Source organism: Athene cunicularia (assembly GCF_003259725.1).
Source record: "Athene cunicularia isolate RWA chromosome 5 unlocalized genomic scaffold, athCun1 chr5_part1, whole genome shotgun sequence".
Classification (NCBI taxonomy): Eukaryota; Metazoa; Chordata; class Aves; order Strigiformes; family Strigidae; genus Athene; species Athene cunicularia.
The window spans coordinates 41767499-41782797 of NW_020799101.1; the positions used below are offsets into that span (position 1 = coordinate 41767499).

Sequence of the window (15299 nt, forward strand, 5' to 3'; positions counted from 1 at the left end):
AGCATGATTGCTGTCTTTTTACAATGCCTAGTATGTATTTTATTTCTATTTCAGATAATGATATTTTCTTGCCATTTCCAAGTGTTTTCCTTTTAGTTGCTCCTTTTATTTAAGTTCTTTGCTTTCAGGGAGTCACACTTTTTAAAGTGTCATGTTACAACCATGCATTTTGCAGGTCTTTCTGTGCAACCAGAACTTGGACTTTGTACAAACACAGGAACATATATACATGTGCATATGTATTTCTACAGCAGCTTTCACACCAAGAAACCTGAAACCTTGCTAAGAAACAAAACTGGTTCCATACACAAGAGACCACTTCAAGATGAAACTTATTAATAGATAAGCATCAGGCAATTGGGCAAGAGCAAACATTTCTTTCATAAATCTGTCAGGGTGAAGCTTCAGAAATAGAATAGGTTCAATTTCTCTGTGTGTTTGTAGGGACAGCACATGCCTTGGGAATATATGCTGCTAGACTAAAAAGTGACATGAAAAATGAAAAAAGCAGGTAATAATGTTCGGTACTTTCTTAGCATGCCTCATTCAAAGGATTTTAAAAATATATTGAAATACTATACTGAAAAATGGGATGTTTAGCCACCTTTCATGAATAAAGAAATACAGATGCTGACTCATGAGAAAGTGTATCCAGGATCTCTCAGTAGCAGAATGAGAACTAGAAGGCAGGAATCCCATGTCGTCCCTCCTTGTGAGGATTGCTACACTTCCCTGACAAGTAGTGTTTGGCAAAGGAACAGAGCCTCCAGTCTTCAAGCGTCCTCTTGCAAGCACTTACAAAGCAGTTGGATGCTATTACCTCTGTTCTAGACAAGAAATTAAGGTCAGGTTTTCAAAGCTGATTAATGCTAAAGAGAAGCACCTTCAGCCACATTTAGGATTTGAAACAGGCATGCTAGTTCCCAGAAGTGCTTAATAACTGCAGTTTTCACACAGTTCAGGGATCCAGCTTTGAAAATGTTGTATTGAAGGAGATGTCTAGCTTTACATAGAGGAAGCTTTGTTAGTGTTTGTGGTTAATCTCTTTATACTTACTGATTAAGTCCTTTGCCTTTAATCCTAAGGACTGCAAGTAGTAGTTGCTGAGGTACTAGGTAGCATGTGGTTAACAGGAATCTCTTGCACAGAATTTTCCCATGTGATGGAAGAGTGTTGTGCCACTGTTTTAAGTCACTAAATAACTGTCATTTTAGTATTGAAAATTCTGAGTCAGAATACGGTATGTGCAGTGGTCTGTCAGCAGAAAACAAGCACTGTGGATACTTGATGGTGTAAGAGTTCATGAATAAAAAACTACAAGGACCTGTCAAGGCCACTTAGTCCAGCTTCTGCTGCTCCAGGTATTAATGTCATAGGTTAGCTTTTTAACTTAAAATTCACCACCTCTTCCCCATCACACCTCTGCTCTTGTTAGAATACTGTTCTGAAAGTGGATTTTGTTAATCATACAGGTACTAGTGATGGTATATTGAGAGTTCATGGGAGAAGCTGGGGTCCAAGGAATCATTGCTAATGACCAAAAATATCCTTTGAAGTAAAGATTTGTGATGAAGACGGATTGTAACAGGAAGCTCAGCTTGGAGTTAGGTGAGTAGCATATCATTACTACTAAAATAGCTGTATTGTGTTCACCACTGCTGACTTTTAGAGCACTGGTTTACCTGAGGCGATACAACTCTACAATCCTATAGTTCTACGGTGTTCTTTTCTGAAGTGAGAAAAATGTTTTGAGGGTACTGAGCTCTGAAGGACAGTGTTGAAAAGAGCAGTCTAGGTTGTCTTAGGCAAAACTTTTAGATTTTCAGTTAGAAAAAAATCAGCTTGTGAGGCCTTTTTTGTGGTCTCTAAATATTCTTATCTTCTACCTCCCACAGAAAAATTAGTCTGCTGAAATGGAGCAGAAGTGCCCAGAACAGAGAATAAAAGTCATAAATGGTCAAAGAGCAAAGTGATTTATGCTCTGCAAGAGGGATGCGTATTTTCAGGTGTGCTGGAGCAACGGGTCAACATGGAGACAGAAGTTTACTTGCCCCTTGGGAAAATGATAATGTTCTTTGCAAAAGCAGAGAAATTTAGGAGCTAGTATAACCATATTATCCTTCCTCAGTTTTGGGAAATGTATGTTTTCAACACTTTAAGACATGACATAACATACTAGGAGAGCTTTCATGAAAATAAGTATTTGAGGACCTAATTTTGTATCTCATCTGAAGTGGAGTTTCCAGCCAAAAGTACTTCAAACACCAAGCTGTGAGTATCAGCTGGTTATAATTCACAGGAGAAAAAGTGATATATTTAGTAATCAGCACAGTTTCTTCTATTTATCTTGACTATCTGAAAAACGATTTTACACAGGTTTATGTTTGCTTTTGAAACCTGATGGGTTTACGGCATGTACAGGAGATATACACATTATAACCTTAATCCTGGAGACTCTCAGGAGTTAGACATGTAGCAGTTTGACTGAGTTTGGTTTATCGCATTGCTGGGATTAGAGTTGCATTATCTCAGAAATTGCATTATCTCAGAAATCTCCAAACTGTGCCTTTTCAACTGCATATTGTTGATGAGCCATTTCAGAGCAGTTTCCGTGGCGGGGCCATGTCATGCAAGCAGCCCTATAGCCTGTGCTAGTACAGAAAAATAATCTCCAGCTGCATTCTGGCTTCAACATGCACATCTACTGCTACCTGATTTCCTAATAGGTTGGTGGGATTCTTGGAAAGACATTGCTCTCTGTAGTGCATTATCCATGCCCAGAATTCCTCTGCTTTGCCTCTCTGATGTTTATGAACAGCAGCTGTTTTCTAGGCTTTTTTTATCAGGGGAATAGATGAAGTAGGGGAAAAAAAATCATTTAACAGGCAAATCTGAGAAGCTGCTGTAGTATTGTAGTGCTGGTTGATATTTAAATCAGGCATTTTAGATCCCAACATTCTACAGGGTTAATAAAGTATTTCAGTTGGTCACTGTCTTTTACCTGGAGACTGAAAAGGGGCTGAAACAGCTATATAAGGGTACACGGCTGTCTCCATCAGCTGAAGAACTGGATACCTGGTGAACAGTAAAATCGAAGCAGGGGAAGGAGGAAGAGAAAAAGAAGGTTACAGAGTAAGAGTCTGTAGTGTGATTCGGGAAGGCTCTGCCAGCAGTGGGACTGCCACAGCATCTTTTGCAGTTCTGCTATGCAAAGTTATTACTTTTCTTGGATGCAGTGGAGAACTGAGACCTTACACCGTAAGCGTTTTGCTTTTTAAATAGTTCATATATTTTTCAACAGTTACTAGAATACTAGTATCTAACTTGCCCATGCTTTTATCTCCAGGGCAATGCTAATCCTGTCTCTGTGGTAGCTCTACAGCAGGTAAACCCAGGTCAACATTCTTCCTTCTAGAGCTATAATTACCAAGGCACAACCCATTGGTGGAGAATAATATGAAGGGTATGAAGACAAAAGTTTCCTTTCTTGGCAGTAATGGTCCTACCACATTTCACTAGGATTAGACAAAACTCTAATTGTACATGCTAATCCCCATATGCACGCATAAAAGCATAAGTACATGCATAAATGCAGAAGCACAGAGTTTTGCATATGGGCACTGTCTCTTGAAAGCACGTAAGCATACAAACATTAACAAATATTTGCTCTGCAAGGGATTTTTAAGAGTGTATAAGATCTGTAACAGGAATTTAAACAGTCTGTGCAAAATACTTCTGTGTATTTTTCTGGTGAGGATAAGGTAAGAAACTCCTTCCACCACCACCCCCCTAATCCACTGCTGTGAGTTGGGTCTGAGATGGAACGGGACTCCTGTCAAGACAGTGGTTATGTATTATATCATCAGCTCTGAAGAATTGTTGTCACCCACTTTGTGTGCAACTTCAATTAAATATTCATAAATATAAGAAAGCACATCCTTTGACTGATGTACTGCCAGGCATTTTTTTTTTATATGTGTGCCCCTGTCATTCCTGTTCATGGAGCACCTCCAGCTTATGGTTTAATTCACTGTGAATTATTCCCTTTTTCATGCAGCTTTTGCTCCAAGTCATTATCCGGGGGCCTCTGTTCCAACTAAAGTGAGACCAAGCACCTAGAGAATGAAAGAAGGTACTGTAGAGTTCATTTATCAACCAAAGATTGGAGCTGGCTCTAAACCTAGTCTATAAGAGGGGAGTCAGTCACCTACAGCAGCTATAGCAATATCTGTGTTGACCATAAACTGCAAAAGCTACATGTGGATTGTGTATTACACCAAATAAGGGAATGCACATCCCTGCTCCTCATTTAGTACTAGTCATTCTGGGATTACAAGTAGGTGGTTTGAAGTGTTCAACACCCTCTGGAACTAGAGGCCATTCCAGGTGCTGACATCTGCCCTAGCCTGCCATAATAGGCAGCGTGAACACAGACCTGCTTCTCTGGAAGCTGTCTGGGGTTTTTTAGAAAATTTTTGCCTAGTGATTGGACTTTCCCATCAACATTAATGTGAATTGTCAGCTGCTCTCAGTGGAAACTTGTTTTGAGCAGAAGCTGTTGAATGTAGGTAGTATTTAAAGCTACACAAAATGTGCCTGTGTGAGAAGTGAAGCATCTCTGCCAGTCACTGTATCAACACAGTGGTACTGACATTTCTCTTCTCTCTGTAGATTGCCAGGTAGTCTCTTCCTGCTTCACTAGGCAGTTCAACAACACTGTCACTGTTCCAGAGGGTGTGTTGGAACATTAATATGGGTCTAATGCAGGGCAGGGGATGCTTTGCAGATCAGTGGCCAGGTTGGAAAGATGACCTGGGAGAGTCAGGAAGAGGGCACTGTGTCAGGACAGGGGCATGTGGCTAAAGCTGCAGTGGACAAGCAGATCTAGAATTAGTTTACAGCCCCAGGTATACCTGTGGAGCTTAGAAGAGTTCACACAGTGCCCAGCAGAGAAACAAGCCACTGCTGTTAATCTCTCCTCTCTAGGAGTACTAATTTTTACACAACTAATTACTGATTAAAGAGTAATGAGATCAGTGCACTGGAACCTACCTGCCATTAGGTGAAATGCTTATGCAGTCCTTTCCTGTTGTGCAGGGCAAAGGATGTTATGCTGTGGGATGGCCCCACCAAGCCTAATACCTTTTTCCTAATGACCTGTGAGAAGAATCCAGAGAACACTGCTAACACTAAATGAATCTCCTCTTTTGATAGCAGGTACTTTAGGATATCAGTCTACTTTTGAAACACAGTTTGCATAAAGCCATGTGACTATGCTTAATCAAAATGCATATTTGCAAACGTTGACAAGCATCTTAAATGTAGTGGCAGACACCTCTGCAGGCAGGGCTCTCCATTGGGATGCAATTCCACCTAGCAGAACTGGGCTGTAAAACAAAAATCCTTGGAATCTCAGGGTGCCATCCCTTGATGCAGAAGGAGCTGAAGAGCTGGTTGCAGAAGCAGTAAAGCTACGGCTAATATCCCGAGTCTCTCTACTGCAGTGCCTCATGATGTTATTTGCCTCTGGTTCCCACTATTAACAGCAACCAGAGAGAAAGACACTCCAGTTAATAATTTATATATGTGCAGTACTGTTTAGCTCTTTAGTTGTGCACGGGCATCCCTACACAGAGACAGTGAGCAGAGCAGGGGCCTGAGATTCAGCATTTGAGGGGAGGGACAGATGAAAGGGGAAGATCAGTGTAGCCAGTATTCCTGGGGAATATCAGTGTACCATCCTTGGCTTCTTAACTGCTGGAAGGGTGGGTTCATTAGCAAGTCATGTTGGTTGGGCAGTAATGCCTGCTCAAGATATGCTATAGGGATGGTTCCAGAATCCAAACGCTACATGTGAGAGCAGCCACAATGAACTCCTGGAGTGAATGTCAAGAACAGTATTTGTAGATAAGACCAAAAGATGAAGGAGAAAATCACCTTTATCACTGCAGTATGTGGCCGGGAGATAAACTGGGAGATGGTTGTCTTTAGGAGGTCTTGAAAGGTTCCTGATCAACATGTGCAGGGTGGTATGAGTGATCTAAAACACTGGATACTGCATGTCTTATTTACATTTCACCTACCGTTGGCTGGAGGGCCTTGTTCTCCTTTACTGTGTCCACTATCCCTGTTCTAACAACTGGAAAAGGGATTTTTTGCTTCCTTCTCTTTTCCTCCTCTGTCTCATGGGACAGATTACTCACCTTTTCCCATCTGCAGCTGTGGGACAATTTAATTTAAAGGGATATATATATCTGCATGTGTGTGCAGTGGTGGCAAGATGTGAGAAAGAAGAGTGTTTCACAGGAAGAATAGGGGAAGGGAAAATTCCACCCACTCCAAAAGCAGCTCAGAAAGTTAGCAGAAGGTTAACCAGGCCAATATTTAATTAAGCCTTAACACTGTAAGGCTTATTTGTGATGGAATTTATGATGGAATAAAAGTCCATCTCAGTTCAGTGCCACTAATATTCTTGCTGGACAACAGATCCTGAGCTTGGAGGCTGCTAGTTGATTTCTAATCCCTGTTTTTATCAATGTTGAGAAGAAACTTTACTCTAGGGAAGGGAGATCACAAAATGGATGATAAATTCATTAAAGGATTTTGGCCAGAAGCACTGGTTAAAGGAAACACCATAACTTTGCAAGTGTTATCACGTCAATATCTCCTTCTGTAAAAGAATTTACTGCCTGTGTAGGTGGAAGAAAATACTTAAAACAAAAAGGTCAAAAATATCCTGAAAAAAGAGACACCCCCATATGAATTCTGTTGTTCACGATAGGGGTGAAATATTATCTAGAGGCTTGTTCTGGCATCCTGAGAACAAATCACTGGTGATTCCAAATGTCAGCAGAATCTAATAGCAGAGCTTTGCTGTCTGTATACTTCAGAGTCTTTGGCACAAGTTCAAAGTAAAAATGAATCTGAAAATTTCTGAAGTCTGGGAGACCCATATGTGTTATGTATCCTGGCATTTTGGCAGAGACAGTTTGCTATTGCAAGACACTGAAGCCTACATAAAAAGATAAATTGCCTTCGTGCTCTGTAACTAAAGGCATATGAAATACAGCAGCTTTGTTTAAGTGAACCCAAAAGTTCAAACTCACTTATTCTCACTTTTTTTCCCTCATTAAAATTATCAAAACCTGCTTTCATTGCCAAATACATGGCTTTTTTATGAAATACAGCTTCCAGTTGCTTTTAAGACTGGATTTTTCAATTAATCTCATCTGAGTTTTAATTTTGGAAACATATAAGCATAGATGCTTTCACAGTTTATTTGGTATAAAGTGCTTTCAAATCTTAGTTTCTTTTTCTCAGTGGTGCAAAGCTAACCATATACTACATGACTAAACTGACTACCTTTATAAAATTCTAAAATTAGTATTTTCTTCATTCTCAAAGAACACAAATTCCAATAAAAAAGAGCGAAAATGTGAACGTCAGACAAAATAAAATTCTTGACCAGTTTGAGATTTAAACAGATGGAGTATCTGAGATATTGCTATCAAACTGAAGCAAAAAAAAGAGCCCTATGGAAATTAGTGGGAATTTTGTATGACTTCAGTGATGAAAGGATTTTATTGCTTGAATACTCCTGTAACTATTATCTAATGCATGGGAGGTGCAACTATTATAGTTAGTTGTGTTTCTGTAATGGCTGTTCTTACTTTATCATTTATGCCATCCTTCCAGGTGGTAGTGTTTTCTACCTAGTGTGTACTTTGTTTGCAGGGATGTAATGATATAAGATCCAAGGCAGATGAAAAATCAGGCTTTAAGAATCCCTGGTTGCCAGCAATGTGCCCTTCCTTATACAACCCATTTTGTAAAAATCTCCCTAGAAGATGCCATCATCTGTTGGTGGAAGTGCTTTACCCATTTAATATAAACATCATGAAATACTGGCCTGCCATAGTGTCTCATTTCTTCTTAGTGTTCTGAGAACAAGCAGACCATGGTCATAGTTCAGTGTCTCCTCATATCATCTTTGATTTATTTTCTCGTCATGTAACAGTTTGTGAAAGGCTCTGTCACAGGCATTAAACAGCTAGCCTCATTTACCCACACTCTTTCAAAGAACTATAAAGAAACACAACAAAACTAAAAATAATGACACAATAAGCCAAGCTGATATTTGGCGTTTAGGATTTTATAAAGGGAGCAAAAACCATCTGCATTCAGAGAAGTGGGCAGACTGATTACAGTACAGATCTAGAAGGTAATGAGTAAGTGCTGCATCCCTCTGCAGAAGGATCTTTAATAAAAAGATTTGAAAAGGATTTTATCTAAGAACTTTTCCAGTAAGAGAGGGAAAAAAAATCAGACTAAAGCCTAAGTACCATTTGTAATCTGAAGCAACAATATGTACAGAGTTCATATATCTACTTGATAGCTAGATGATTTCAGCTTACTAAAAGGGCTGATAAATTTTTCTATTACTGCCATTTTTCAGTATTGTATAAATCACATCTTTATAGTCTTGCTTAGGGCTCCCCTATCAGAATAATACTTTTACATTTATAATACCCAACCCTGTTATTAATGCAACAACACTGAATGAGGGGGAAAAGGGGAATTCAAACCACTATGAAAACAAAGGTCAATACCAAGTAGTTTTCCAGCTTATTTTTTATATGTATGGTAAGAAAGGAGAATATAGTAGTACAGACATCCATAGTATAAATTAGTTACAGGAGACAAATCTATCAATAGCTTTGTTATTTTAATAGGGAAGCTTACACTGACCTGAAGCTGAGATGCAGAATAGGAGAATTGGGTCTACCAGTTTTTGAAGGCTTGCCAACAGCGTAGTCTACTACACTGTTCTGCAAACACCTGTTAAACTTTCTTGGTACTTCACAGTGGAGCTACTGCACTGTCTCTTCATGCATGAGTGAAGTGTAACTATAAGTAAAAAACTTGGAGAAACAATGAACCCTAGACCAAAACTGACAGATCTCAAGCTGGGTGCAATATCCATGAAGAGAATAGCTTTGACAGTTAAAATAATTTATTCTTAACAGTTGTTATCTGTCAGGTGGAAAGAAGTTTACTATTTTAATGAACATTTTTCAGTGTCTGGTCTTTATATTTTGCCTTTCAGCTCAGATGGTGAAAACAGCTAGTTAAATCTGTGTTCCCCTTGCCAACTTTTCATTCTGTTCTTTGTAAGGCTTAAGACATACATCTATACCAGAGACATCGTCTGGGCTGCAGAGTCTCCATCCTCCCTATTATTACTAAATGATGCAGCATCAGGGTTCAGTCATGGGTATGTTTTAATGCACGTTACCCTTATTATGAAGTATTTTATTAAACAGATCTGTTCTATAGCATATTGAAAAGACATCAGCTGAAAAATATTTCCTTATTTTTAGATTTCAAATGCTCTCAAATCTTGTTGTTGCTTGCATTAATTTGTGTGGCAGTACTGTTGTAAAAATCCATTTTTAATAGTCTACAGTAACCAAATCTGCTTTAAACATGAGGAGTGTAAGAGATTATTTAGAAACGTCAAAATCTCTTCCTTCTCATCTGCAAAACCCAGAAGTCATATGCATGAAGCTAGACAATAAAATACGAAATCCAGCTATAAGTAATTTCAGAAATTATTAATAAATCTCCTAGTGTTACCATCCCCTAAACAGGCATTCAAGTATACACTGGTCACTTGACTATACTTGATTCCATTCCCCTTCTTGATACCTCTCCTTTCCTGATAAAAAAGACTTTCTTCTGCCCAGGGGGAACCATGGCTTGCCTTTACTTCATCCAACACCGAGCCATTTTTTTGCTTTTAAACATACCTGTACACCTTGCACCTAACACTAAGATGCCATGTGAAACACTGAAATCCACACAGGGGAAAATCTGCTATTGCATGTCAGCTTTTGGCACACCAAATTCTTCAGCTTGAGTGCCATGGGCTCCTCTCAGGAGAGGGCAGGTAGGGAGACCTGTGGACCTCTGAATGCTCCTTTCTACAGCTATGAATTGTGGCCCCCAGTGACATGACTGTATCACAAGATTGTCTATGCTTTTCTTGTTACACCGTTAGGATTTATTGATGTTTTAAAGGGGACAAGTATTTAAAAGGAGTCAGTTCCTGAATCAGACTGTTACCAGTCCAGGATGTAGGAGACTATGTGATGGTCCGTGCTCTAGCAAAAATGTTTTCTGTGGCATCTGATACCTCGTTCAGGTTCCAGTGTATGGTGGTGTTCAGTCACCTTTATGCCTTCAGAAATATGAACTCCATTCTCAGAGAGAATTTTATGAATTCTCTGCTGGAGGTGGAGTGTTCTCCAATATCCAGCTAGCTACCCAATGCAGCAAGTACCTCCCCACCTTCCAGGGATGTTGTAAGGTTGAAGTTGGGAGAGAGAGAATCAAATGCTGCTGTACTGACAGCTATATAAGCCTATAAAAAACACAGATTCAGGGTAGTGACCTCAATACACAAGTCCTTCACCAAGATGAAGCATGAGGAAAGGTCACTGCTTACATTTTCGCAAAGTTGTAGCTAATTGGTTTTCTGGGTGTTCTTGGGATGCTTGATAAGGCCAGTGGCCAATTTATTTTGTCAAGGTAAGGGAGAATGTTTTGATCTGGAACAGAGAGGTCTGTAGGAGTTGCAGAGAGGTCTGTAGGATTCGTAAATGCTACAGTCATTACTAATCAGCAGCTTCATTGTCTGGAAATAACTTCCTTATTACCAGGACCCTTTAGCACATGAGCCAACTACTGCCACCATATCGTGACTACTGGTTACAATGAATTATTACTGTTTATCATTTTCCTGTCTTATATCACATGGTACTTGCATTTCTTTTCTGCTGCATTATCCTTTTTAACAGCAGGCAATGTGAAGGCTGTTCAAATGTCACACAGGGCAAGTATGTGACAGGAAACTAGGAAAGAAAAGAGCATGAAGGTAAACAGGGGTAACAACAAAGGCAATTCTGTTTTATGGTGCCAGTCACCTGCACTCAGGTGTCTAGTATGGAAAGGTGAAATAGAAACTCGCAGCAGTCTAATTTGGTATCAATTATCTCTATGTTAATGCTTCAGTCCACCTGAATGCTTTACAATGATCACTACTTATCTCCACATGTTAAAATACATGTACGGGAAAGCTCTATCACTGTAGGGGTGAGATTTGGAATCTCAGTTGTTGATCCAACTCTTATCTCCAAGCCAGTGTCTGGTCATCAGCGTAGGAAAAAGGTGCTGAAATCTCATCTCTTAAAATTAACATGTGTGACAGGGAGATGCCATTATGTTATGCTGTATCTGAGGAGTGTGCTTTCTAGCCAGCATCTTGATGCTCCCCTGGCTCCAAGTCAGATCCGCCTCTGGCCAAGGCCAAGCCAATTCGCTGTGCCTCTGCAATACCATATTTAAGAAGGGGAGTTGTGAGGAGCAGTTGTGAGGAGAACATCTGTGCAAACACCAAGGTCACTGGAAGAAAGGAGAAGGAAGGGGAGGTGCGCTGGGGCAGAGACTCCCCTGTACCCCGTGGTGAGACGGCAGGGCTGCCCCCCCCGACACCATGGGGGAGCAGACAGTGATCTGCAGCCTATGGGGCCCCACGCCAGGACAGGTGACTGCACCCGAAGGAGACCAGGACCCCATGGGAAGAAGGTCCTGCTGTTGTAGTTGAGTGCTGGGAGAACTGCAACACGTTGGGGGGGGACCCACCCAGCCGTGGGAGTGACTCGTGTTGGAGCTGGTCTGTGGAGGACTGTCTGCTGTGAGAGGGGGACGGTGCTGGAACAGGGGAGGGATGCCAAAAGCCTCCACCCCCAACCCAAGGAGGAAGAAGCAGCAGGACTGACTGCACCCCCCATCCTGCCCCCTGTGCCGCTGGAGGAGAGGAGGTAGAGATATCAGGAGCAAAGCTGAGCCCAGGAAGAAGGGAGGGATGGGGGAAGGTGTTTTTAAGATATGGTAACACTTCTCACAGCCCTACTCTCTGTTAAGTGGTGGTGGTGTTAGTGTCTGTATTAAATTTATGTTCTTTTTTCTCCTTCCCTTAACGGATGTGTCTTTTGTCTGTGCCTTAAAGGATGAAGTCATCCCTCCTTATCCTTATCTCAAGTTCCTGGGTCTTTTGCTTCCTCCTCCTCAGTGCTGGAGGGGATGAGGGGAGTGAGCAGCGTCTTTGCTTACTTTCCCCTTCCCAGTGCTGTGGGGGGAAGGGGGGAAGTGAGTGGCTGTGTGGTGCTCAGCTGCCCTCTGAGCTCAAACCACAATAACTTTTATGAAACTGTGTTTCTTTTTCTTGTAAAAAGTTGTTTAGGAATGTACTGTGACCAAATCTGAAGGTCAAAATATTTTTCACTTGTTTCAGCACCCTGAAGAAAATCATAAGTGAACCATACTTTAGTCATTTAAGATGTTTGAGGTCCTCAGCCTTCACTGAAAATTGTGGGTAGGTAAATCTAGAGTGGTCTGTTCTTCAGGAAAGCTGGGAAGGGAATTTCTGCATTATAAAGACATCACTTTTAATTTACAAACAGTAGAGTTTAACCATGGAAACATCTACATTAGCCTTTTTGCTTTGATAAAGACACATTTTTGAGATTAATTCACATTTTTGAATCTAACCAGAGCAGGCTTGGAGTGCGTTAACTGGATTAAATCCTTTTGGGTGAAACTAAATTGGAAAAACTTATTCCAGGTGCATAGTTTTTAGTCATTAACAGGCCTTCAGTCTAAAGTATTAGAACTTGTTCACAGCAATCACCCCCTGAAACATGTATAATAAGGGCATAGTGTCCTCAGCACCATTTAACTGAACAAAATCATACCCTGTGAGCCGCACTATCTGGTAGTGTGTATGTAGCCTGTGTTGTGTAATTTTTTGATAGGGAATAGTTTTGGTAGCTGCTAAGTTTCAGGAATAAAGGACTTTCTGTGCCTAGAAGAAAGTAAACAACTTATTAGTTCCCAATCTTTTTTTCCCCTCCTAGATTTGTCTATCACCCACAATATTCTGATTTTTCAGCTAGAACCTTCTTTGAATGTTCTACAGACATCACAAACATGACAACATGATGTTGTTTAAAAGATTGCACATATTTTATTTTAGGGGCTTAGGAACTTCCTAAGAAATCATGTTATGTTCATCTGAAATTTTGAATTTTCAATGTAGAAAGCTGCATTATTTTGAACTTCAATAGAATGACTCATTTTACCCTGAAGAATGAAAAGATAATTTACTCTTTAACTCTTTATAGTTTAGGCAGTATTGTTTTATTAGGACTCGGGCTATAATTTACTCAACACAAACATGATATGAACTTCTTTCTACGCACCATAGATATGAACATATATACGGACTTCTATTATGCAATTAAATCTAATACAATTATCTAATTCTACTAATACCGTTGACAAGATTATCTGATATAAATTCTGTTATATAGTGTGTTGAGGAGAGGATTTATATTTTGGTTATGATGTTATAGTTAATATATATAGGGTGATCTCTCACACACACATAGTAGGTGTGCATATATATGCACACCCATATATATGTGCACGTCTGTAGAAATTACTGCGGTCTGTGAAACCTTCCCTGAATTCACCACCTTCCACTACTGGTCTTCTGATAAGATCCACATGCTTGAAGAGAAGTATGTGTACGTGTGCAGAAGAAATTGTAAATTCTGCTGTAAGAATCTGTGCCATGAAAGGGTTGAAGGTTACCTCCTCTGAGAAGTGATCCAGAAAACTATTTAAGGCATGGCTGTGTTGTGAGAAGCAAAGGAAAAGGGTCTCTGTAGTTGTCAGCTCTTGTGGGGTGAGGAAATTACTCTGGTGTCCTTCAAGAGCTTCCTATTTAACTGAAAAATGGAAACTAGTCTTAGGGTACCACTCTAACTCTACTCTCCAAGGAGATTATGCAGATTAGAAGAGACAGTAAGAAAACAAAAATTAACTGCTTTTCTTCCACTGTGCACTGAGAGAAGTAATTTCTAGCCTTTAAGCCAGCACATTTTTCCTTTTATGTTTTCTGACTAAATACGGTCCACTGTAGTGAGGAATGATTTAGCACATAGCTGCTGAGGGCACATTCTTTAGAGAAAAAATGGCAGTTTCTCAGTCAAGGGGTAAAAAAAGGGAACAAAAGCAATCTTTCTTCTTTTGGATTCAACCACTTGTCAAGTTATAGATATGGTCTCTACATAACATATTAACTCAGCATCACCTGTGGAATAACTCTAAATTGAACTCTCATCATCATCATCTGCTTACTGTTGGTTTATCTCCCAGTTCCAAGAATCATTACTTCAAACCACCCTTCTTTTTGTTTTGCTTTGTCTGGCTTCACTCATTGCATCAAACCATTCCCCAGCAGCAACACTCTTCTATCCACACATGTGCTTGTGCCTGATGATACTTTTAAATTAATACATAAAGAAAACTTTACATGCCAAAGACTGTTTCTAGAGTCTATCTTTGTGACCAAACAGCACGGCCTCACGTGTAGCAGCAGCAGCAGGCGCAGCCCCATCCTGCAGGTCGGAGAAGTGCTACATTGGCCGAGGATAATGTGAAAAAACGGCCAGAAAGCCCCAGTCCCTCCTAGTAACTCAGCACTTGACTGGAATCGATTAAGCAGCGGCAAGTGTACAGCAAGGACAGAGAACAGGCTCCTCATCTTGGCCAGACACTTGTTTGAGTACGGCTGGGCCATTTCATCTCCCTTTGCTGCATTCCCATCGGGTGTACAATAAAAAGTGCGAGGTGGTGGATACGTTACAGTTTGTAAAGCACCTGAACATCAAACATCAGGAAGCGTTTTATACTAGCGTGGCTGGTGGGGTTTCTCGGCGCAGGCTGCCTGGAGGCCTGGCTTCCGCGGAACTTCTCGGCTCTGAATCTCTCGGAGAGCTGCTGAAAATCCTCCCCAACCTGCCGCCGCCTGCCCCGGCAGGACGAGGCCCCAGCGGTTGGATTTACCGCCGAAAGCAAGAGCCGGGCGGCCGCTGCCCCCGCCAAGATGGCGGCCCCTGACCCCCGCGCTTCCTCTTCCGGCCGGGGTTGCCATGGCGCTGCCCCCTCGGCCCACCCCCCCGCCGGTGTGTGTTTACATCGGGCAGGAGGAGCCGGAGCCCCGGCGGAGACGGGCACGCAGCCGGCGGTTGCCCGCCCGCCCTCCTTCTTTCTTTCCAACCCCGCCGGGCGGTGCTCCGGGAGAGGCGGCATGAAGGTGATGCTGGCGGCTGTCACCGGGAGGGCTGTCCCGCCGGCGGGGATCGGCTGGGCCGCGGCGGCGCCCGGTAGCT

At 41.3% G+C, this 15299-nt stretch overlaps 1 protein-coding gene across 3 annotated transcripts in view; it reads left to right on the plus strand.

Moving 5' to 3' along the window:
* Positions 1 to 15299, plus strand: part of LOC113480562 (transmembrane protein 263-like) — a 240785-nt gene that overhangs the window by 22617 nt on the left and 202869 nt on the right. Inside the window, exon 3 of one of the 3 annotated variants that reach the window (XM_026849414.1) lies at positions 1473 to 1608. Coding sequence is in view for 1 of the 3 variants with exons in the window: in XM_026849412.1 (XP_026705213.1) it covers positions 15014 to 15223 (210 nt within the window). In the remaining 2 variants the exon portion in view is untranslated. Of the gene's footprint in view, positions 1 to 1472; positions 1609 to 14978; positions 15224 to 15299 lie in introns of those variants that run through there. The other 2 variants (XM_026849412.1, XM_026849413.1) reach the window with 2 other exon arrangements.